Below are 25,012 nucleotides of genomic sequence, written 5' to 3'. Positions count from 1 at the left end.
GTTTCATAGGCCGAGGCCGCAGAAGCTCGCCGCCGATTGGTCGGCGGCGGGGGAGGGGAGAGAGGGGGGCCTCTGCTGGCCGCCGCCTGGGCTCGCCCTGAGGAGGAGCAGACGGGGCCATGTCGGCGGCGGACGGTGCCCGGGAGGGCGTCAGGGAGGGCTCGGGCAGCGCGGCGGCTGGCGGCGGAGGCCTCCTCAACCGCTTTGTGCAGCTGCCGGGCAGGCCGCGCTCGGCGGGTGAGTGGCAGCCGGTTCTAGGGGCGAGGGTGACCCCGTCCCCAAGGCCCCAGCTTGTCGGGGACCGGGGCATCCCCGTCCATAGGGCTCTGAGGGGGCGGGTACCCTTCAGTTGTGGGGGTTATCCCCGTCCCCGCAGCTCGGGGACATGTTGGAGGGAAGCTGGGGTACTTCGTGGACCCGGGATAGGGGTCACCCCGTCCCCAAGGCCCGAGGGTGGTGTGGGGAGGGCCGGGCTATTCCTGTCCCAACAGCCCTGGGATATGGGGGCCCACAGTCATGGATAGGGGCGGTTATCACTTTAAAAACTGTCTTAGGGTGTTGAAGGAGACAGTCTCGGGGGTGGAGGGGGTGTGACACAACCTCCTACGACCCTGAGGGGTGGCAGTTCAACCCTCCCCATCCTGATGGTCTCAATGCATTGAGGAATGCTTGGATGCCCTACATGGGCAGTTCATCCCAATCACCATGGACACAGGTCGGGGGGGCAGGATATTCCACAGCCTCTATTGGGGGTCAGACCCATCTCAGTCACCCTGGGATTGTGGATGGACCTGGGCTAACCCATGGTGACACCCCCCACCCCCCCAATCCCAACATATCAGGTTTTTGGATTGTGGGACCCCACAGTCCTGGCAGGGGGTGATCCTGGAATGGGGGTCCAGGCCACCAGAGGGCCCTTGGATGAGATTTCAGCCCAGTTCTGTACCCTGAGAAAGGTGGTTCTTCCAGTCCTGGGCCCTGGGAAAGATGGTTCTTCCTTATTTCCACCTCCTTTCTAGAAGTGTTGGTATGCTGGGGGGGTTACCCCATCCCAACAGCCCCAGGATATTAGGTGGAGGAGACTGAAGTTACGCCACAATTGCAGGACTGGGGAGATCACCCCCATCCCAGCTGTTCTGCGATACTGGGAGGGATGGGAGACACACCATGGTTCTGTGATGAGGAGGTATTCCCAGTTGGTTTGGGGTATCCCCTTCTCCTTATCTCCGCAGCACCCCCTGCTCTCAAGGGCCACAGGGTGTGCACAGGAGGTGGGTACCCCAGGCCCTGGGCATCGTTTTCTGCCCCAGCTGCCCTTGGCCCTGCCACTTACGTCCCTCGGTGGGGGATGTGAAGCCCCTCCTGGTCCCAGGGGTAGGAGCCTGTATACCACATGTCTGGAGCATCACCAGCAGCTGTGAACAGGCCTTAGCAGCTGTGAACAGGCCTTCAGGCCAGGATCCATGTTTCCTTTCCTGTGAAACCTGTCACAATCTGGATTTGCAGCAGGGATGCCTTCGAGAATCATGCAGGACCACTGTGAATTCACTAAGTGGCTCCACACCCTTATTTTTGGGTAAATTCTCAAACATGTTTCCTTCCTCCTGTGATAAGGGCCTTTTTTGGTAACACAAGATCTGATTATCTTCATGTTCCTGAATTTTAATTGTTGGCTTGAGCAAACTGGTAGTACACCTTCCTGATGCAGTTGTAACAATTCCACTTTTGGCTACAGATTATGTCCCGACATGGAATTCTGCCCTCCACCACCTGTACAGGGGCTGATGGTACAGCCCCGGGCCAAACTACCCTTGAACAATTCAGCCTTAGCACTTAAGTCCAACCTTAAATCTGAAGCTGACTGTCAATCTTGCTGAAAAAGTACTTGATGGAAAAATGCCATTGCGGTCGATTACTGGAGTTTTCTCCCTGATTGACACCTGTTAAAATGCTATTTATAGATCTCCAGCAGCAGCCCTTACATAACGGTTGAGATAAAGAACAATATTTTTCCCCCCTCCTTCCGTTTCCTCCAAGCAGGTTTGTTTTCTTACCTCCCAATTCTCTTTTTACCTCCTTTACCTCTCAATTCTCAGTTTTCAAGAGGCATTCCTTCATTTTCCCCCTGCCATTCCGTGCCCTAGACTCCGTCCATAAAATATGCTATCTCCTTTTAATCCCATTTTTATAAGTAATTACTGTTGTGAAGGCCTACAAAGAGCTCATAGCATGCTTTGGCATTGGATGCATTTGCTGCATACCTCTCTGCAGAGCTCCATTGCTCCTGCTAAGCCATGCGTCATTTGAAGTAAATCTGGGCTATTTCTTGGTTAAACATGAGAGCATACGCATTGATGTAGGTGCTGCTTTTGTCACATTCTCCTTTTCCACCTACTCGTAGGAAAGATTTTAAGCTTTTGTCACCTTTTTCACTCTGGAGAATTTAATTTGCACAAGGAAATGATTACAAAAGGTAAGCAGGCAGTTAGTAAGACCTCGTGCCAGGGTTGTGCTGCTCTATTTGCTTTCTCAAGGGGAGTATTTCTGTCAAGGGTTTCTCAATAGAGGCATTTCTTAAGCAGCATCTACAAAAGAGTCTCATTGCTGGCTTAACAGCTTAAAAAAAAAAAAAGGCACTTTGTTTTTGCTGTCTCTTGATGGGTAAAGATTCTTTAAACATCTATAATTGTATGTTGGATAAGGGAAAGGAAGGAGCTATTTTTAAGTGTTTGTAGGCTTTAGAAAGAGCAAAAATGTCAAATACAGCTGGTACGTGGTTTGTTCTCCACATAGGAAATCTTCCTGTGCACACTTATTTTTTTTTCCAGTGTTTTCATCAGACTCTTGGGGTTAAGTGGATAGAAACAATCTGGAGACCTAAATATATCTTTGCCTCTCCCATGCTCAGCATTTATGGTCTTGTCTTGAGCTATAATTTTCCCAGTGTGCCAGTCACAGAGGGTTTTTTTGTACGGAGAGATTTGGAGTTTCTAATATATATTTTTAAAAAATACAACAGCAAACCCAAAAATCCTGAACTCCTTTGTGTCACATGGAGGAGCAAGCCAAAAGCTATTTGTCTGAAGAGCAGTGTACATGTGATACTTTAATTAATGTGATAACTTTACAGAGAGACCTGGATAGGCCAGAAGAGTGGGCAAGCAAGAGCAGTATGAAGTTCAACAAAACCAAAATACAAGTCCTGCACCTGGGATGACATTCCAAGACCTAGTACAGGCTGGGACCTGTGTGGTTTGGGGAGCAGTCTTGCTGAGAGGCACCTGGGGTTCCTGCTAGACAGCAAGCTGTGAGTCGGTGACAAAGGCATATCAGGTCCTGGGCTGCATTCACAGGGGCATTACTAGCAGAGGGATGGGATCATCTTGCTCTACTTGGCACTTGTCAGGCCGCCCCTGGGGTGTTGTGTCCAGCTCTGGTCCCCACAAGTCAAGAGAGACATAAACAGACTGGAAAAGGTCCGAAGGAGATGGTCAAAGGCCTGGAGAACCTGCCTTATGAGGAAAGGCTGAAGGAGTCAGATCTCCCTGGAGAAGAGGAGGGTTGGGTGGAAGTTTGCCATGTTTTTCCAGTACTTAAAAGACAGCTAGAAAGAGGAATGAGGGTCTGTCTTCACAAGGAGCTACACAGATAAGAAGGGGCAATGGTACAAATTGCAATGGGAGTTTTATCTCAATGTGAGAAAAACATTTTTTACAGTAAGAACAATCATTCACTGGAACAACCTCCTCAGGGATGTGGTAGAGTCCCTATTGCTGGAGAGTTTCAAGATGCAAAGGCACTGAATAATCTGGTATCGGCTCCCTTTCCCATGAGAAGTTGGACCAGATGATCTTTCTAGGTCCCTTCCGACCTGGGCTGTTCTTTGGTTCTCATTTTCCAAAATGTCTTTATTTTCCTTCTACATTTTTTAAAAAAACAAACAACCCAAGGAACACTCAATTTTAGTGGTGTGAAGTCTGTAATATATACATTTCTGGGGCAAATGTTTCCTTTATTGCTCTGGTTTCTCAGTAAGGACAGTTCACTCATTAAGAACTCCTTATTTTATTCTCCACTTTGGGATGCTATCTCATCTATTACAATCCCATTCTTGTTCTGCTAATCACAGGAAATACTGACAACCAGTTGCACACTTGCAGAAATGTTTGAAATGCATGATTGCTACAAAGAGGTTTGAAAACAAAAGCCTCTGAGAAGCAGGGTGAAGAAAGACCCATTTGGACATTGATCCAAACCCAAAAGCTCTCCTGTCTGGATGTGGGAATGACCATTCTCTTAGAAACACTGCTTTACAGACTTCAGATATTTGAAAGGTTCTTGGCTGGTGGCCTGTGGATTGTATCTTGGTATCCTTGGCCACATTCTTTGGCCTCTCTTAGCTGCCCTCGGCTCCAGGCAGTCATCATTCAGGTGCTGGGGGCTAAGGCACAGCTGCTTTCTCTCTTGGGTATTTTTCAGGCATGGGCAGCCTGCCACTGAAGGGAGCTGTGGAATCTGGAGAGGCTAAATGCAGCTGGATGAACGAAGAGGTTTTAAACCTTGTTCTCGGCGACGCATTCACAGCCTGCTTATCCAAACATTTGTAAGGGACTCTGATTACATGAGTTACAAACTTATTTTGTCTGGCTGGTATGAAAAAGATGAAGCTTTGAAGACTGGAGTCAAAGTCAATATTGACTTTTCTTGTTCTCTCTCCTAAGAGCCAGCAGTGCTTTGGCTTTAGCCCTTGACCTAAATGTCCTTCAGAAGTCTTGCAGAAATCATAAATAGAAAGGGAGATATTGAAACCTGCTATTCTGGATATTGAAGAACTAGGTAGGAGGGAAAATAATACTGATACCATCTTTAGAAGGCATTAAGAAGCAGTAAAGAGGATGCGTACACACACCTCAGCTATTCACCGCTGGTATGTTACTTTGGGAACCAAAAGCCACGCTGTATTTGTTAGCTTTACATCCTGTAGTTATTTAGTTTGTATTTCCAGAAATAGTGCTTGAAATAGAAATTATATTGCTAGTAGTAACGCTGATAATGTTGCGGTATAATATATGCCATGTGGTATGGCCTTGCACTGGGATTAGTAGGATTGAAGATCACAGATTGATGGAAAGAGCCAGCATGTTTGGGGCAAGCCTTACAAGCGGAAGACCTTACACCCTGATAACAGGACAAAGTCAATGCGGTTGTGGCTCAGTGCCTGTGCTGTTCCTTTTCCTGTTAGCTCAACAGGAAGAACTTTAAGACCTCAAAATGAGGAAATGCAGACAATAGGCAGCAGACCTCCCTAAACTTCATGGAAGCAGAAGGAAGCAAAACTCCAAGGCCAAAGCATCTCGCTGGAGGAGCCAGAGGGTATAAAAGACCTGTCCATAACTAATCTGTCCTTCTAAATGAAGAACAACCTAGGAATCGTAGTAAGGACTTGGCAGCTGTCATCCTTTCACCCTCTGTGCTGTACATAAGTGATCCTGGCCAGATCACTTGGATATACTTGGTTCTTGTGGGTATGAGGAGCCAGAACCAGCTCATTTAAATATTTTGTAAAATTAAATTACCCTCCCCTTGTGCAAGATCTCACACTTAGTTTTGGTGCACTGACTGCTTGCACCCTTTACTTTGCAACTGACCCTGCAGTGGATATTGCGATTAAAATAGGTTTAGAAAAAAGGGACCTTATAAAGGATGGTGCTGGGGTTGCTGTTGTGGGAAGTGTTTGAGGTTACACCTGGGTATCTGTTGGTTATGTTGCAGCAATGAATAAAACCATGCTTTATTCCAGGTGGTCTGGAGGAGAGGGCAAGAAAGGCTTGATTTAAAATACTTCAGCATAGTCTTCAAATCTGGATTTGAGCCACACATGAAGTGAAGAGGATTCGTGGCTGTACATGCAAATAGTTTTCACCAGTAAATATGAAAATAGCAAATAGTCAGGTAGATCTAGGAGGAAGGTCTTTCTAGATGCAAGTATTTAACCAGAGTGAAAATTCAGAGTATTAAACTCACCAATGCTTTCATTGCAGCGCAGGATTCTGGTTTTTAATTCTAGCAATCTAGTTGGCAGAGTTTCCCTGTTGTAGCCTGGCAGAATGTCATCCTTGCTTTTATTTCACTGCCAGCCCCAAATGTTTAAACTCAACATTTATCTATTTCAGATTACCTGATGTGCATGGCAACCTCTAATCCATCAAATTAAAGAGGGAAAATGATACCTCTTTGTTCAAGGAATGAACTGGGAGCTTGTACAGCGTTAGCTAGTGAGTGCTACAACGAAAGCTCAAATCTGGATGCTTTCTGACTACACTATGGGTCAGCTGCCTTCCCTTGCTCTGCCTCATTGTATAATACTGCTCAAGGAACTACAGGTAGAGCAGCATTTAATCTTTAATTTTTCAAAGCAGAAGTGCTTGGCAGAAGTGTGCAGCCACCTCAGTAGGTCTGCTCTTTATTCTGCCTGCTGTGTTGAGCCTGCGTTGGAGATGAAAACACAGCTGCCCCACTGTGTGCTGTGAACACTGATAGCTGTTTTGGTAAATTTGTGCAGTGTGGTTGAGGTGGTGCTTTAAATAGCTAGTGTAAGAAAGGGTGTGTAGTGTTGGTTGTAAACGTTTGGATGACCATTGTGAGCTTATGGTTGAAGTGGCGTCATCTTAAGAAATGGGTGGGGTTTGTTTTTGAAGCAAACTTCATTTAGCAATATGAATCTGTAAGCTTTTCTGTGCCATTGTTTCCCATTTTTCAAATATGTAAAGAACTTTGAGACTTGTGTTGCCAAAAAATATGCTGCACATGTAAAGTGTTTTTTCCAAATGCATCTTGGTTGGAAAAAAAACCCAAAATGTTTGATCGTCCTTGAGATTTAGAAACATTGGTAACTTTTATTGCATAAACTTCTTTTCTGAAGGTTAGAAGCTGAGCATTTATTCTGACCTTGAATCCCACCTGCATGTGGAAGCCCCGAACCCAAGAACAGTCATCCTTTTTATCTCAGGTCATCTGCGTCAGATGATGATGATGTTGAGTGTGTACATCTTTTCAGAAGCTGATACCGCATGAATACCTTTCAGCAATTCCCCTGAGTGCCCAGGAAGGTTTGTTTTACTGGGGAAGAAACTGCCCTGAGCAACCACCTCCCTACTGCACTGAACTGAGCTTTTAGATGTCAGAACATCCCCTGGCTGCATCTGCTGCTTTTCCTTTGCTTTTTGGCTGCTTTAGTGTGAGATGGACAAAAGGGAAAGGAAAAAACAGAGGTTTGCTTCTTCTGTGGAGAAAGCCATGTGCTATAAGGAAAATACAGATTTTTGTGAGTTGGACGTCACCCCACGATTTGAGTGAAACCTTTCACATTGGCCTTTAATTATTGAGTTTGGCTTTGAGGATCATTCTCTGTGTATTCTGAATGGAACAGACAGTTCTCCCTAATTTCTGTTGCCTTTATCTTACTTGCCTTTCTTTTTGTGAACTACAATGTCTTTAAACAACCAAATGAGCAAGCCATAAAACGGTTGCATGAAACAAGCAAGCAATACATGGAAAACCAAATTATAAATGCTTTGCTGCTTTGTGATATTTCTGTAATTTGGTAACTTGGAATGGGGCAAGCAGTGTGTCAAAACATAATTGCACTCCAATTTCAGACAGGTCTTTAGTGATCTTTTAAGGCTAAGAGAATAAACAGGCAAAACTTTAAAATCAACACCTGCAGCTTCTAAGCTGCTGATCTGACTGTGCAAAAGGATATTTTTTGCACCTTTACCAAGCAACAGCATGTGGCAGAATTGAGGAATGAGGCATCCTGAAGCTGGAAAGTCATTACAGTCACACTAACCCACAAGCAAGGGCTATGTGTTTGCAAGAGGAGTATGTTTATTTAGTTCTGCTCCTGCCATTTCTGCTGGCTACAGCCAAATCTCTTTCTGGTAGCTGTGGTGGCAAAAGAATTTGGCCTGTTTCTATTTGCCTTTTAAGTTGCCTTTTAAGTGTGAAGTTAGCAGTTTCACTTCCCTCATCATCTTTGCTCCCAAAGAATCTAGGAATCATTTTTTTCTGCTGCAGGTGGCTTTGGCTAATACTCAGCCTCATACCTGGCCCTGGCTTTATCCAGAGGTCATTCTTCTTTTCCTTTCTGCTTACAGATTTCTGAGCAGATGGTGGGAGCCCTTGGCCTCTTCCTTCTGAGGCTGGTTGAGAAAGGGAGGCAGGGGTTGTGGATTTGCCACCTTGGGAGAACAGCATTGCATTGGTTTGCTGGGAACTGATAACAAGGCGTGGTGATGATTAGGGAAAATGTTCTTAAGAAGGGAAAAATTAAATTCTGCATAACCTGATGGCATAAGCAGACCTTACCCTCTGCCAAGAGCTTCTCATTGATTAATTGATTTATTTGGGTTTTCTGTGACAGCATGTTCATGATAAGAAACAAGGATGGTTTCAGACAGGGTCTCATAACAACTTCATATTCAACTCTTCCATTGCTTATTTTTAAGAAATTATTTCAGCTAATTAGACCTTTTTCCCCCCCTTGTTTAAAAAAAAAAAAAAAAAAAAAAAAAGGCCAGCTGGCTAGTTTACTAATTCAAATAGCAGGTACTCCCCTATTCTTTAACCTAGCCAGTGAGATGATGCCAGCTTTTTTTTTCCTACGGTCGTGAAAGGGGGGATAATCAAATGAAAATAAAATGCCTTTGTTCTTTGAAACTTGTCTTTGAGCTGCTCTGTCTGAAGCACGTCTCACCTTATGGTTGTGCTATGTGTGATTCACTGCAGCTACTTGGTACTTAGATGTTTAATTTTCTTCTTCTATAATTTTATTATTGAGCTATTGAAAAGCAGTAGAGAAGTCCAGTAGACTTGAGCATAGCTGTTGACACATGCTGTGGTTCTGGGCATGCTGGTAGCATTTAATCTGTTCTATAACTTCAAATAATCTCATAATGCTAAGGGATTTTTGTATTGTTTTGTTTTTGGTTTTTTTTTTCTCCAGGCCTTCCATAGATTTCCGTAGCTGTCAAGGCCCCAGAGCTGGAATTTAATAATCTTTTAAGCTTGTGTTAGTCAGAATAGGAACAGTATTTGTGGACCAGCAGGTGCAGTTCAGTTTTGTCCTCCCCTTAAGAGGGACGTTTTGAATGCGGTTCTTGCTGGACACTATTCAGGACCATTTCGCTTCTCCAAAATAATGTGTTTCTGTAGATTTTCTTAAAGAACATCTCTGTTTTCTCCTCCTTCTTGCCCCAGACTTGCTCTGTATTCACAGTTTTTGGAGAGGTAGGAAACAAATGTCTCATGCATTGGTTGCTGTGCTGTGTTACATCAGGAAACTCGGGAACAGATAGTCATGCCACCTTTTTGCTTACTCTCATGTTCTAATAATACCTTTTGCAGGAGAGGTATTCAATTAGGAATCCACTTTAACAAAGTCAATCTGGGCCATTTGAGCGTTCCCTCTGAGGTCAATGAATCATTTGAAAAGAGTGAATTTAACAGGGTGCTAACAGGTCAGTGCATAGCCAGCAAGCAAGTTTCCATCAGATGGCTTAGTCCTAAATTAGGACTTTCCTTAATTATGTCCCTGTTGTGATGGTTCAGCTTCATTCTGTTTGTGGAGATTCTTATTCTCTGAAAGTTTTATTGTTTCCATTCTGCCCTGGACCAAGGAAAAGAAATCTCCTTATGAATGCACCTTCCCCATCTTCCTTTCTGCTTCGCTTTGGAGTCTTAAACTGGGAAAGCAAGTGCTTTCCAAATTATATCCATCCACTTTAAAGCCATTTTCTATAACTAGCTTTATGCCCTCTTTCTCACAAATCTGTCTTGACTTGGTACGTTGTCCTGCTACTTTCCACATCATCATCAAGGATTCATAGCAGGGCCCGGTGAATTGCAGCTTTTCACGGTGATGGTGCCTTGCTGGGCTTAGCTTAGTGTTGGGTGCTTCCTTAATCTGTGGCAGGTTCAGCTCTTGATGAGATGGGCTTTGCTAACTAGAGGAGGAAGATACCAAACTCTTGGGTTTTTCTGTCTTCCTGCACCATCTAAAGTTTGCACTTGTGTAATGGGCTCGTCGTGCACTACTAATGCTGAAGCAAAAGCAGATCCAAAACTTGCATGAAGAATTTCAGTAGGAGATGTGAATCATCTGATAAAACATAATTAAATGGAAATGCAGTTCTTTATTGGAGATGCAAGTCATAGAGCTTGTCTGCTGAAGAAACTAATCTTCGTTAACTCTTAAATAGATTCAGCTTTTACAGGTCTCTTTAAAAAGGTGTAGCTTCTAAGGTGGATTAAGGTCACTTCAATTCTGAATAGAAGAGTTTGGTGACAATTTAACTCCGTTTAAGATTGTTTGGTTCATTGATATGTTTGTGAATGGGCTTGCATAGGTGACTCAGAAGATGTATTGAATATTTTTTTTCCCTGTTTATGGGTAGATATGTCAATTTCTATGGGCCATTGCAAGAGGGAGTATCTAGTCCACTGAGGTGAAGGGGTCAGTGAAGAGCAAAGCTTAAAAACAGCAGGCTGGAAATGTGAAGCCTTCGGAGAGCAGTCAGTTCCTACATGAGGAGCATGGTGTTGAGCAAACACAGCTGGGGTCTGCTTGAATAGAGCAGGAAATCTGTTATTTTCGAGCAGAGCAAAATGAAATTGCTTATGTTTGTAGCTACAGGGATTGACCCTGAGCTTTTGGAAACGTTGCTCTGGTTGGCATTTTCACCCCTCCTTTCTCTGGGGGTCACCGCTGTGTGGCAGGCACAGCAGGAAGACGCATTTCAGCCACTCTCATCTGCGATTTGGTGCTCAACTTAATGCTGAGGACAGTGGATTTCCCTTGAGTAGCTGAATGCTTGACCAGAGACAGGTATCATTTCTCCTGCTAGCTCTGCCATGAGAATCCTAGCTTCTGAAAAAAGACAGTTACTGAGTGTTTAAATTTGTTCCTGTAGTGCGCAGCACCCTTTGAGTTGTTGGCGAGAGTCGTGTGAATGGGCAGGGAACTAGCAGCAAATGTGGTTTGCAGCAGGAATGGCTTCCTGGGAAGCATGGTCTTTTCAGGCCATCCCAGCTGGGTGCTTGCAGGTATCTGCGCCACACCAGCTCTGGCTTCTATGCCCTTTCCGTGTCTTGAAAATATCTTGAAAAAAAATTATCTTTTAAAGGTAGGAGATGGATTTCTAGGTAAATGGGAATAGGTGAAACCAGCTGGGCTGCGTATGGATTTAATGTACCTATCTTGCTATCTCAGGGACCTGCAAGCATCAAAAATTGATCCCTTATTATGGAAACTTAACTGTTCTGGGGCTTTATGGCAAAGTCAGGTGTCTTCCCTTTTTGAATTTTGAGAGGTGAATGACAGAGGCGGCCTCCTTGGTTTTGTTTTTAAATTTATTTTCTTTGAATTATGCCTCTTACTCTTTAGTCTGTTGGCTTTATATAAAACTCAGCCTTATTCTCCTCTCTTCCCTCTGGGAAATTCTCATGGCAAGTGTTGTGACTAGAGGGAAGTAGGATCTATAGTTAATGTAATACTTGAAATCCTAATTCCCTAACACCTTTTAAATTTAATGGATGATTGAATTAAATCCTCACTCCCTTGCAAAATGTGTGTATCAGTGCTCCCAGTCTTTGCTGGAATTAAGCTCCAATTTCACTTCTTTCAGGTCTTTTTGGAGACCTTCAGGGCAAACACAGAAGAGTACTGTGTCCAACTCTGGGGCCCCCAACATAAGAAAGACACGGACCTGCTGGAGGAGGTCCAGAGGAGGCCGCAAGCATTGATCAGGGGGCTGGAGCACCTCTCCTAGGCAGACAGGCTGAGAGAGCTGGGGCTGTGCAGCCTGGGGAAGAGAAGGCTCCGGGGAGACATTAGGGCAGCTCCCAGTACCTAAAGGGGCCGACAGGAAAGCTGGGGAGGGACTTTTTAGTAGGGCCTGTAGTGATAGGACAAGGGAGAATGGCTTTAAACTAAATAAAAGGAGGATTTAGATTCGATATTAGGAAAAAATTCTTTACTGTGAGTGTGGTGAGGCGCTGGCACAGGCTGCCCAGAGAAGCTGAGGCTGCCCCATCCCTGGAAGTGTTCCAGGCCAGGCTGGATGGGGCTTGGAGCAACCTGGTCTAGCGGAAGGTGTCCCTGCCCCTGGCAGGGGGTTGGAGCTAGATGGTCTTTAAGGTCCCTTCCAACTCAAACCATTCTGTGATTCTATGATTAAGAAACAAGCAGGATGAGCTCCCTTTGGCTGGGCACAGACATGTGAGCCCTTTGCTGAGATATCCTCTATAGGCTGCAGGGAGGCATGGGCATTTCTCAGGCAGTTTTGTTTACAGATATTCAAGATCGATGAATTGCCCTCTCGAAGCATCTGCAATTACAACAGTCTGAACAATTACCTGGATTGTAAATACCTTTATTGTCAATGTGTTCACTTAAAAATGAATCCATCTCTTTGGATAGCTTCAGAGTTTAAAATAAAAAAGCCGAAAGGGACAGATGTTTCTCTTTCCCTTTGTGAATCACCTCTAAAGCATGTAGTATTTGTTTAACAGTTTAGTCCAGCACTGAGGCCAGTAGCTTCCTTGCTGCTGCAATTAGTACATGTAATATCCACTTCTTCTGTGTGCTAATGTCCGTACCATGCCAGGTGCCCGATGGCACCGTGAAGCCTCAGTAGCCAGGCCAAAGACTACAGATTTTTTCTGTTAATTCCTTAACTTTCTTCCCCTCTCTTTCAGCCAGTGCTTATTAGTTTTCTATGTGTGGATTGCTGCGAGACACAATTATTACTGGAAACAACCCAAATCTGTCAAAACTTCGCCACAAGGAGTTTGTCTGAACCCTGTAGAGCAGCTTAATTTTGGACAAGAGTTGGAGCTTAAAGCAGCAGTAAACAGAGAACATGATTAAGCAAAGCTGCTTGTGCCGAGTTAAAATTCATTATTCAGTCTGGACAAATTACTTATTTCACCTTTCCTGTAGGAAAGATGCTTGATGCCTCATTTGTTGTTGCTCCGTGTATCTGATTCACTGCTGATAATTGTAACAGGCTCTAAGAAGAAAACATTACACGTCCTAATTAGATGCTTCACTGGGTCCTGTTCCATCCTAAAAGTCTGTAAAAGAGCTGTGAGAGCAGGTGGGTGGGGAAGATCTCTTGTTTGGGTGAGGGGTCTTCGAGAATCTTCTTTGGTTTTTTTTTGATTGTTCTGTACTGTCAACTGGCCCAAAAGGGGCCTGTCTGGAGGTGCAACAAGCAGAGGATGTGCTTGAGGGAGTGATGATTAGGTGCTGAAATTGTATATTTTAGGGGAGTATCCCCCTTCTCAAGATGAAGCTTAGAATTACTCTCACTAAAACACTGTTGTATTGCATAGAAAAATGATTTCTGCAACCTTCTTGGTTTAGTCAGCTGGTGATGTTCTTACACGTATCTCACAGCCAGCTTCTCTGTTCAGGGACCTGATCGTTTTCTGTTCCTTTCATTTTTCTTATTTGTTATGTGGTTCTGTGTCTTGTTGAAGAGAAACGTCCATTTCTGGCACTGTGCTTGGCTCTTGCTGCGCATCGAATTTGAGCAAGCCTGGAATTACTTTTTGATCACTCCTCAGCTAAGACTTCAGTTGCCATAGTCCAACAAGAATATTGCTGTTTAGGTTTACCCGGACTGAATCAGTCTTTCTGTCTATTCCAGTTGAGGTCTGAGCTTTAATTGTCCTACCCGCTTTTATTTCCGTTGGCTTTTAGGGAGGAGGGTGGGTAGGCAGAGGGCTTCCTTTTGGGAGTAACTTTTGCCAGTTATCAAGCTCAGCCTGCAGGATCTCAGATGGGTCCCCTGCTGCGCTCTTTTCCAGTGCAAATGCCTTATCTATGACCAGATTTTACTGGCTGTGTCAGACCTGCATTGCTTAATGTTTAGGAAGCCCAGGGTTGTCCAAGGTGAAAGAGCCTTCTTGCGATGCAAGGTGCCAGGAGTGAAAAAGAAGAAAAGGATAGAAGCTTTGTAGAGGAGGGAGAACAAATCATTACTTTTCTTTTTTGTTCCCATCAGGCAGCTTTAAATATAAACATTTTGGAACTGTTTCCGAAGTGAAATCCACCATACAGAAAGAGTGACAGAAGGGGGGGGTCATAAAGATATCCTAGAAATAGCTTTTCTGGAAGGTTTGTCATGTGGAAGGATTGTCATGCGTCAGCCTGCAGGCAGCAGTCCTCGGGCAGGTGAGATCCAGGGGCTAGAGTGGACATGAATGAGATGGTGGCACACAGAGGTTCTCCCCACTGCTGCTCTGTGAAATGGATCTGTCATTACAGAGCCATTTCCTCCTAGCTGCAGACATGCTTCCCTATGGCTAAACAGCAGCCACTCTTGTTGGAGAACCACTGCAGCAGCTCCTGACCCTCAGACACAAGCTCAGCTCCTCTGTTGACATTTCACTGAAGCAGTTTTACCTTCTCATTTTGCTGTAGGCCATAGATCTCCACCAGCAAGAAGCGGCCATCGTTGTGTGGCAGATAATGCCAACTTGTATGTGTTTGGAGGCTACAATCCTGACTATGATGAATCCGGTGGGCCAGAGAATGAAGACTACCCGCTCTTCAGGGAACTCTGGCGCTACAACTTTGCTACAGACACGTGGCATCAAATGGGCACTGAAGGCTACATGCCCAGGGAGCTAGCTTCCATGTCACGTACGTATGGAAATTCAATTCCTGTGTGCCTAGTCCTGAAGCTATTTTAATTGGTGTCCCTGGTGGAATGCAAAACTGGACAAGAACAAATCTGGATCCTCTTTCCAACTCTTTTGCAAGTAGGCCTTGAATTTGGGTTGGTTTCGTGATTTTTTTTCTTTCTGCTTTTGCTCAGGTTGAGGCAGAGGGAAAGAAAAAATTTCAAATGCAAGAGGTAGTCTTTAGGTATTTAGCTTGATAGTTGCAGGTCACCTGCACTTTCAGCAGCCAGGTGCTCCGTGCAATGAGACATCTTAAAGCATCCAAAAATAGATCTCTTTGTTCACTAGCCATTTTTAAAAGTAGGCCTTTGGTTACCATGGTTTTTAGCTTGCATTCATTCTCTTTTAGAGCATTTCAAAGCCATAAATGCATAGTGTGAATTGTAGGGTATTTGAACAGTATTGAACACTCTCTGCCTACTGTCTCCAGAGCAGAGAGTCATTCTGTTTTACTGCGTCTCACAGCAACAAGTACCTGCTCTGTCTCTCTCTCCTAGTTGTATTGCATGGCAACAACCTGCTTGTGTTTGGGGGCACCGGGATCCCCTTTGGGGAGAGCAATGGCAATGATGTCCATGTCTGCAACGTCAAGTACAAAAGATGGGCTCTGCTCAGCTGCCGAGGAAAGAAACCCAATCGAATCTATGGCCAGGTATGAAGGACAACCCTTGTTGAGGCACTTTGAGTGTACCTGCCTACGAAGTGCTGTGTGTCACAGAAAAGAGGCCAGAGCATGGAGTTGTCTTCTCTGCTAGTAACTGGAATTGTTCTCTGTGTGCCTAAGTGTATGGGAAGTCAGGTATCATTCATAAAGAAGTAGGGTGGTCTTGGTTCTTCGAGATTTCAAAGGAAAGGAGTAGTTTTCTTGTAGTTAGAAAAGCCAAAATTTGTTAACTAAATGCCAGATGCAGTTGAATGAAAAAGTACATCTGATTTAAGGAGTGGTTGTAGTTTCTAGAGTTTCTCTGAAGCCTCCTCAAAGCCTTTAAAACCCCAAACTATAAATGAGAACAGTGGTTAATAGGTCTTACTTGTATTAGAATAACAACTTTTAAGACTTTACATAATATTGTCGGTGACCGTGGTGTACAGAAAAATAGATTCACTCTCACGGGAGGACTGCCGCTTTTTTCTGTGCTTTCCAGTAATGCTGCCAGTGTACTTGTGGTGCAGACATTTATAACCCAACTAATTTCTTGTTTAGATGTGCCCCAGACACTTGAGGGAAGGAAAGTAGTCTTCCCCTTGCCCAATTCAGCTTGAGCTGGCCTTTGGCAAACAGGCAGTTGGGAGCAAAAGGAACTTACATCTCTGCTTCCACCTTGGACTGCATCAGGGAATGGTGCCTGCATGACCTTCACAGCTTCAGTAGGCTGATAGTCTGTGTGCTTTTGAATTGTACAGGCTGTCTCTGTTGTTTAGTCTGACTTATCAATTGTGTTATGCTTAATGCCGCTGGCTATCTGATGGCTGGTTTATAAGATTCTGCATAACAGTATCTATATAAGGTCAGCATGGAAGAGATTCAGGGTTAATTGTGCTTTGGTTTTAGCTCTGGGAGCTCCTGTTGCCCAGATCTGTCTTGTCTGATGCCTGAAAATCAGCAGCTCCACTTCTAGGTCATCAACTTGCGACTGTGGAGTTACTTACCATTCCTACAGACCTCCCACCCCCATCTTTTGTGTGTTGTCCTTGTTTGCCCTTCATGTTTGTCCTGAACATGTCATTTTGTAAGTTGTACGTAGAGCTTTGCAAGCAGTGTCTTGCTTTGGGAGGGTGGAAATTCTCTCTTTTTCAGACACTGATGTCATGCATCCTTTCCAACTGGTTTCTCTTTGTTACCTTCCAGGCCATGGCCATCATCAATGGTTGTCTCTACGTGTTTGGAGGAACAACTGGTTACATTTACAGTACTGACCTACATAAGCTAGACCTCAACACTAGAGAATGGATCCAACTGAAACCAAACAACATGTCCTGTGACATGCCAGAGGAGAGGTGAGAAGCTGGACGGTCTCAGAGAGCAGTAACACTGGGGAGTTACCACTTTTACTGTGAGTGAGAAGCTGAGAGAGTGCAGACAGGGCACTTTTAGAGCAATGGTTTTGGCTGTGAGCCTTGCACAACCAGTGCTCCAGCAGTGTGGCGTGCAGGGGAGTGTAGGTGTGGGGTGTGAAGCCTTTGCCAGGACACTAATCTGGCCTGTGCGATGCCAGAACAGAGCTGAGGACCCTGGGGCAGCTCGTGAGTGCTGAGGAGGGGAAGAGGCTCCAGATGATCCCTGTCCCTTGTCCTGTTCTGTAATGAGGCATGGAGGAAGGAGGGCTGGGAGATGAATCAGCGATAATCTTAGTGAGAGCAGGGGCTGGAATACTGATGGGTGCTGTTCAAATTGCTCATGAACACTTCCACGTCTGAATGCTCCCAATGTGAGGGACTGATACAGCATAGCCAGGCTTGGGGTGTCTGCTTAATCCACTCAAACTTGGCAGCGTTTTCCAGAAGGCTTTTGTTGCTGTGCACTTGCGCTAATTGTTTGTGCTGCTAAATGTCCTTCTTCGCACCTTCAGGTACAGACATGAAATCGCGCATGATGGTCAACGGATTTATATCTTAGGAGGTGGAACTTCCTGGACAGCTTATTCCTTAGATAAGGTAAGGCAATCAGAAACCTTGAATGCTTGCATTGATAGGAGATTTTCTGCAGTGAAATATAACTGACCTGATCTCTTAATCTGCCTTTGCCTGGAGAGCTTGGTAAAAAAATAGATAACTAGGAGTAGATTGTTCTTCTAGTTCAGTAAAACCTGATGTTGCCACAAACATGTCCTTGTTGACTTACAGATGATGAATCTGTGGTACGCAGTGACCATACCAATCTGCTTCATTTATGTAGACCTGTTATAAAAGGTTCTCATTTAAAACCACTCAGGACATCTTTCTAAATGTTGTATTTGTCCCAAAACAGGAAAGCGCAAAAAGAATTCCTTGACATTAAATTCAGATATCGATATGGTACCTCTTTTCTTGTCTTCCCTCTTAATCATATGCTTTAATTTCCTTTCTTGTGGTAAATGTTTCTGTCCAATACAATTTGGGGAGGGAAGAGTGAATTCATCTTGAATGCCAAAACGGTAAGCGAGGAGAATTTAAATAGTGCTCTGCTTCCGAAAAAGTTGAAACTGCAGCAGTTAACATGACTTCTTACCTCTCCATTCTCTGCATTTCTTTTCTCCTTACATGCAGTATGAAATAGGTATTTCTAAAGACCTTTGAGAACTGGAGGGTGTGGGGTTTAATTGGTCCAGTTTTTTTAAAAGCAATATTCTTTTTCTTCAGCTGTGGGGCTCAAATAGCAAAGTCTGAGATGAAAGCTTGAGTAAGCTGGTATGCTTTGAAGGTGATTTTATACCTGCTTAGTCGCTGGCTGCGATTAGCTATTTTTGTTTTTACACTTAATGAAAAAGAGGGGTTATTTATAGTGGTTCCCTGGGTCAGAGCCTGTAACTGCATCATGGTACTGCTGGGAGAGCCAGGAGGAGCTAATGACTCCTCTTTCTCCCTTCAGATCCATGCATACAACCTTGAAACCAACACCTGGGAGGAAATTGCCACAAAACCTCATGAAAAAGTTGGTGAGTCTGGAATTTCCTGTTTCTTCCCCTGTAAACCAGAGAGTGGCCAGTGTGCTTAAAGATGCAGTTTTCTGGTAGGCTGGAAGTCTTCTTCATAACCTTGTACAGTACGTGGCTTAATGCTGGATTTGAGGTCCTGCTTGTTTAGAGCTTTAGCAGTGAGGACTAACCCATCTGAAGCATATAGCAGCTTGGCTTCCCTCCCTCTCTGGGTGGGAAAGATGGTAGTGGCTGGCTCTGCTCCCTGAAGATACACATCATCTCTGCTCCCTCTGAGGGACCACATGCTGGCCTGGTTAGCAGCAGGGGGTTCCCTGAAACCTTGTAGGCCCTCGGCTGCTGCTTTTCACCAAGCCAGAGTTGAGAGCTGGAGTCTGTGGAGAATGACATTCCACACATTTCTTCCTTCCCTGGAGACCAAGGTGGAGTCAAGCCTGAAGCAGATGGTTGTTAAATTAGAAATGTTATACCTGTGATTGTAGGAAAGCAGAAGCCCCTTATAAATGAAACAAGTGACTCCTATCCATGATTGTATGTTGAGATATAATCACCACTTGCCCAAGCACTTTAAAGCAACTATAGTTGATACGTTATTTTTATTCTCCTCAGGCTTCCCAGCAGCCAGAAGATGCCATAGCTGTGTTCAGATAAAAAATGGTAAGATCTGCTGCTTGAAAATTGATGTATCTTATACAACCTAGCAATGACAAGCCCATCCTTATAGCCTTAGAGATGGTGGCCTCCAATACATGTTTGAGAGGACTGCAGGGCACATGTGTCTTTTCTGGAAGAGGATTTCTTTCTTATTGACAGGCCTTAAGCTGCCCAGTTGGCATCACTCTTCGTATGCAAGGTCTTGCTGCTGTAGGCAAATTTATTTCTGCAGTGCACAGTGCGGTCACTCTCTGGAATTCTGCAGTATTTTATGCAACACCTAAATCATGTGTGGCCACTTCAGTGCAAAATTCCACGTATTTTAGCCACAAGTGTCTGTGGTACTTCGCAACTTACTGGTTGCAAGCTCATGAACATGTAGGAATGATGCTCCTGCTCCAGCTCAATGACTAACCTGTTAGCTTTACAGTCTGCTGTGAAAGGCAAAGTGGGGCCAAGCCCTGGAAGTCAAGTTCTTCAGAAACAAGATTGTTCAGGGATTTCTTTGACAGCGGGTCCTTTTCATGGTGTTGTAAATCTGAAATGCTCATATGGAGTGGATTATGAGCTGAGTTATCATCCAAGTCTTTCCATTCTCTAGTAAAGTGAGGGCCATTTTATATGTTAGGAGCTGCATGGAGCTTTGTAGAGCCTTTTGTTCTTCACTTTGATCCTCCGAGTGGTCTTGCTGTAAATCACTTGCATGACACTGTTTGAGGCACAGCTTAGAGAGGGCTCTGCTTGTGCAGTCAGTGTTCAGTTACCCACAATTTTGAATGGTGGAGTGTTCCTGCAACTAGATTTGGGCCTCTCCCGTAGCCTTGTTGTCCTCCAAGAATGCATTCCCCCAAACTTGATAAAACCCAAATTGCTCATAGTGGCATGAAGAAGCAGTTGCAATATTGATCCTTGTTTTCAAAACTCTTCAGATCGATTACTAAATGCTGTATGTTAAAGGGTGGAGTGATGCACCAGATTATATTTCTTAGGAGTGCTAACTGTGCCAATAAGGTAGGCAGGGGCTGGGAGATGCTTCCAGTCACCTTCATCAGCAGTATTTTGCTGCAGTGCAAGCCTCTGAGTTGAAAACTTGGGCAAAGCCAGGAGCAAGACCTGCCTCTGGCAGGCAGCAAGACTAGGAGCCAGGGCTGTGGCTGCACCCTGTGGGTTTAAAACTGCTAGAATCTGATCAAACCCAAGTGCCTGTGAACTCAGGTTAGCTGGGGTGTAATACAGCTACTAAAAGTGGGATTGCACTGCTGCTTGTCAATGTCATTTAGCTCTGAATCTGCCATGGTGGGGTTGGGATCACCAGCAGGCTAGGAAGTGGATGTGAGCCAGCAATGGGCATTCACAGCCCAGAAACCCAACCATATCCTGGGCTGCATAACAAGAAGCATGGTCAAGGGAGGTGATTCAGCCCCTCTATTCTGCTCTGGTAAGACCCTGCCTGCAGCACTGCCTCTGCTCTGGGGTTGTCAGCATAGGAGAGATGTGGATCTGTTGGAGCGGGTCCAGAGGACGCCAAAAAAATGATCAGAGGGCTGGAGCACCTCTCCTAGGAAGACAGGCTGAGAGAGTTGGGGTTGTTCAGCCTGGAGAAGAGAGTCTCCAGGGAGACCTTATTGTAGCCTTTCAGTATATAAAGGGGGCTAATAAGAAAGATGGAGAGAGACATTTTACCAGGGTCTGTAGTGGCAGGAGAAGGGGCAACATTTTTTAACTGAAAGAGGGTAGATTTGGGGTTAGATATTAGGAAGAAGTTCTTTACTGTGAGGGTGGTGAGACACTGGCACAGGTTGCACAGAGAAGCTGTGGCTGCTCCATCCCTGGAAGTGTTCAAGGCCAGGTTGGACGGGGCTGGGAGCAAGTGAAAGATGTCCCAGACCGTGCAGCGGGGTTGGACTAGATGACCTTTAAAGGCCCCTTCCAACCCAAACCATTCTGTGATTCTGTAAGTGGTCTCTGTGATTATGAACAGTGCACTGGGACTGATTTAGGAGGTACCGAGAGCTTGTGTCAAGGTAAAATAATTATTGACCCTAAAACTGTTTTGGAAGGGTGATCACTGACTTCAGTCACCATGTGTTCTGCAGTTGCTGGATAACGGATGGCTGGGCATGTAAGCACTGTGGGTTTCCTCTCTTACAGATGTGTTCGTTTGTGGAGGCTATAATGGAGAAGTGATTCTGGGAGATGTTTGGAAGCTGAACCTGCAAACTTTCCAGTGGGTCAAGCTCCCAGCTGCCATGCCGGAACCAGTGTATTTTCACTGTGCTGCTGTCACACCAGTAAGTGACTCATTTCTTTCCTCTGTACCTGAAGTTCAAACCATTCATTCAAGCACTCTGACGTTTGTGTGGGCTTCAAATAGAGCTGAACTGATGTTACCAAGGAGGTGACCTCCACTGAATGCAGCATCTTTCTGGAGTCTGAGGGCTGGGGTGAGGTCACTGCATTGACTCCTTTTACTCCCGCTGCTTTTTAAGGAGCAGGAACACACAGGATATTCTGCTTTCTAAAAGCAGCGATGCGGAATTTTACCTTTTAAACTGTATCAGTTCCAAGGAGTAATTCCATGTGTGAAGAGCAGTTCCTGTTTGCAAAAGGAAAAAAAGCACAAATACTTCCCCAAGTAAAGTAGTTTTAGCCTACTGAGAACAGCCTGAGTTGAAAGATTAGCAGGTGAGTAGCCCTCTTTGGAGACCTTTGCCAATGGGAAGGTTGGTATTGCTATAGCTTTTTGCCGTGACTAGAGTCTTAGGGGCCTGTGATTGATAAGCAGTAGGAAGCAAGAAATGCATTTAGCTGTGACTTCACTGTCCTTCAGCTGATCATTGCCTTAGGGCAGCATGTGAGGTCAGAGGTCGGGTTCTTTGGTTATAAGAGCAGTGTTATCTAGTTCAGAGACTGTTATAAATGCGACTCTTTCTGGGAAACTCTAGGCCTGATAAAGGTGTTTCCCTGACAGCTCGGTGACTGCAGGTGGGTGCCTGGACAGCAGGAATGCCCTTGCTTTTCCTGTGTATTGAAAAAATACCACTTGCAAAAATAGGTCAGCAGCTGATCTTTTCCCATCTCTCTGTGTTCATGTCGTTCCTGGAGCAGGGTTATGCTGAGCCAGCAGAGGTAATGCAATATGTCTTTGTACAGTGTGGTTTTAGTTTTAAAAAAATACATTCTTTTTAGCTGAAACATAAGTATGGTTCTATAATAATTCGTTAACACTTTGCCCCACTCCTAAAATTGATTTCTTGGGATAGAATTCACCTAAAACACAGAGTAAAGCACTCTAAGCTAGCGGATACGTGCTTTAAGATGAGAGACATGCCCTTCAGCGGTGATTCCTCCCCTTGGGAAGAGCCTGGGGTGACTAGCTCAGGCAGCGATACTTCTGTTACCAGCACATAAAGGTGTGTGAGATGTATCTCACTCTGTGATTAACCAGCTGGGAATCTGGAGAGTTAAATTCTGGTTTTCCCAGCTGCGTTGCTCCTCAGCACCTTTGGGTGGGTGTGCCAGTTCAGTCTGTGCCCCATGTAACTCCCCTCTCCCCCTTTTCCCATCTAGGCTGGCTGCATGTACGTTCATGGAGGGGTGGTCAACATCCATGAAAACAAACGGACTGGCTCTCTGTTTAAAATGTGGCTGGTGGTACCCAGCCTGCTGGAACTGTCATGGGAGAAGCTCCTGGAATATTTCCCTCAGCTAGCAGCTCTCTCCAGATCTCAGCTTTTGCACCTTGGACTGACGCAGGGACTTGTTGAGCGACTAAAATGAGAACATCTCATGCTTCTGTCCAAGACACACTATGTTCAAGAAGCCCCCTTGCACCCCCTATTTATGGATACCATGGATGGTCTTGCTAAGAACATGGAGGAACCTGCTCAACGCCTTACTCAGCAAATACATTGATGCCTTTCTAGAAATTTTTACTTTAAGTTGTTGAAAATCCACTTTTTATTTATGGATCTCTAAATTACACCATTAATTAAAAATACTCTCTGGGACTAATCCATAACATCCAGACATCAAACCATCATCAGCACATGCTTGCAACTTAACTGGGGAGGGTGGGGAGCTTGGCGAATGTCCAAGCCCATGCTTACACATGGTGCATTCAACTTACTATTTTCACAAGATGTATATAACAGAGGACATTCAGTGCAGAACAACAGCTGACCTGTTCTTTTGCTTTGGATAACACTCATCACCCCCTAATGCCCAGCTGAGCTCTCCGTCTATAGAAGAGAACTCCTTCTGCTTGAAGGCTTTGCATGTGTTTCATGGGCATGTTTCCATCTCTTTGAGCTTGAGAAGATGGCTGGAATGTCACATGGGGCAGCGAGCAAAGCTTTGCCTGTGCAGTTTTTCTGGTGCAGTGTGCAGTTATTTGAAACACCCCGTGTCTGTGTTCCTCACCTTTTCATATTGAAAGGTTTGCTTGGAAGACTGGTTAAAAGTTGCCATTTAATGGACTACTGTGTAGTTTACTCGGGGTGGTGAGGGGAGGGAAAAGGTTTTGCTGAATCTTTCTTAACCCCTTCAGCTCACATTGCACTCTGAACAAGCTAACAGCAAAAACTCACCCCACAGATTTTAGAGCTGTCTTTTAACCTGCAGCGTGTCCTATCCATTGCTTGGGTGTGAGCCACCCATGCCAGCTCAAGTGCTGGTTATCAGCTTCTGGCTCTTAACATGTACCTGTAAGATTTTTGTTTTCCTTCCTCCACACATCAGCCTTTTTCTAGTTAGCTTCGCATTCCTCTGGGGGTGGGGGATGTTATTGCTGTGTGCAAGTGGCTGTCTGGGTCCTTGGAAGCTCATGGATCACTCATCCCAGGAAACGCAGCATCAAAAGGCGGTGAAACATCTCCCTCTTGCTGGGAGCAGTGGTCATCTCTGTACAGGCAGCAGAGGAAGGGATATCTGTCTTGTCTTGCTGTGCTCCACCTACTGTGAAGTTTGCTCTGGAGACTACGTGTAAGTGGCCATTGAACTCTGAGCAGCTCTGGTTGGCTGGCATCAGGTTTGTGCAAAATCCTTTTTGTTTTAAGACCCATTTTTAAAGTGCTTTTTTTAAAAAAAAAAAATAAAAAAAATCAGCTTTTCCTAGTACCTTCTTCCATCATCAGAGGCAAAGGCATTTTAGTTTCTTTTTAGGAGATTGCATTTATGTTTAAATAAACCACAGTGTTGTTTTCACATTGCCAATCTGAACAGCTCTGACTGACTGAGTCACTACTACCCCTCTTAGGGAGCACCTACCTGTGATGTTCAATTGAAGTGTTACTATTTGCCCAGTGTTAAGCTCCCCCTGCTCTTGAGGATAGATTTCCCCCAGCTTCTGTAGCCTCACTTGCCACTCCTGCACCAAGACCCAGAAAAATAAAGGTTGGGCATCATAGCTGAAGCATTCTCTGGTACTTTGAACCACAGAAACTGGTGGCAACTGCTTGTATCTCTTGTATCTGTCCCCTTCATTGCACCTTTGCAGGACTTGCAGCTCACAGGGCAAAACTTGGAGACCTCAGCTGCGCTGTGTAGCTTTTGCAATCCCCAACTGTAATCTGGCTTCTAGCAAAAAGCCTGTGGAACAGAAAGCCTTTGCTCCTGGAGAGCATTATCATCCTATTTCAGCCCCTTCCAAGCCTGCATGACTGCTGCATCATCCCACTGCTCTGGCTCAGGAGCCCAACCCAGACGTTGCTGGCAGCTGCAGGCAGAGAAAGGTTACTTGCTGTCCTGCCCCTGGCTTGTGCTGTCTTCTTCTGCAGGACCATGTTGGGCCAATGGACCTTTTCTCCAGCTCCCTCTTCTGCCCTTAGCTCAGTGGTTCTCACCTCTACAGAGGCTGAGTATCTGCTCTTATTCTTTGCCTTCTGGCCTGCAGTTCTAGGACCTTTGTACTGGACCAGCCTGGTCATACATGTGCTAGTTCTTCCCTTGCCTACTTCAGAAAGCATCTTCCA

At 45.0% G+C, this 25,012-nt stretch overlaps 1 protein-coding gene across 2 annotated transcripts; it reads left to right on the top strand.

Annotated features, from left to right (window-relative positions):
* The first annotated feature begins 57 nt into the window (after nt 1–57).
* On the top strand, nt 58–24,158 carry KLHDC10 (kelch domain containing 10). Of its 2 annotated transcripts, XM_055711957.1 has the most exons (10): nt 113–237; nt 14,070–14,239; nt 14,489–14,710; nt 15,249–15,403; nt 16,601–16,749; nt 17,322–17,406; nt 18,320–18,386; nt 18,996–19,043; nt 21,192–21,331; nt 22,611–24,158. In XM_055711957.1, the coding sequence occupies exons 2-10, from the start codon at nt 14,206–14,208 to the stop codon at nt 22,818–22,820; spliced, it is 1,110 nt and encodes a 369-aa protein (XP_055567932.1). In that variant the 5' UTR covers nt 113–237; nt 14,070–14,205; the 3' UTR covers nt 22,821–24,158. The 2 variants fall into 2 exon arrangements, with proteins under 2 accessions (XP_055567931.1, XP_055567932.1); XM_055711956.1 differs by lacking the exon at nt 14,070–14,239 and having other exon boundaries at nt 58–237.
* The last annotated feature ends 854 nt before the right edge of the window (nt 24,159–25,012 follow it).

Source organism: Falco cherrug, chromosome 5 (assembly GCF_023634085.1).
Source record: "Falco cherrug isolate bFalChe1 chromosome 5, bFalChe1.pri, whole genome shotgun sequence".
In the NCBI taxonomy this organism is placed as follows: domain Eukaryota; kingdom Metazoa; phylum Chordata; class Aves; order Falconiformes; family Falconidae; genus Falco; species Falco cherrug.
Note: the sequence above shows the minus strand (reverse complement) of the source record. Positions and strands in the feature narration are given on the sequence as shown.

Coding starts and splice junctions, on each gene's coding strand:
- KLHDC10 (XM_055711956.1), top strand. CDS start 120: ATGTCGGCGGCGGACGGTGCCCGGGAGGGCGTCAGGGAGGGCTCGGGC. Junction 17,407..18,319: donor CAGCTTATTCCTTAGATAAG/GTAAGGCAATCA, acceptor TTCTCCCTTCAG/ATCCATGCATACAACCTTGA. Junction 21,332..22,610: donor ACTGTGCTGCTGTCACACCA/GTAAGTGACTCA, acceptor TTTCCCATCTAG/GCTGGCTGCATGTACGTTCA.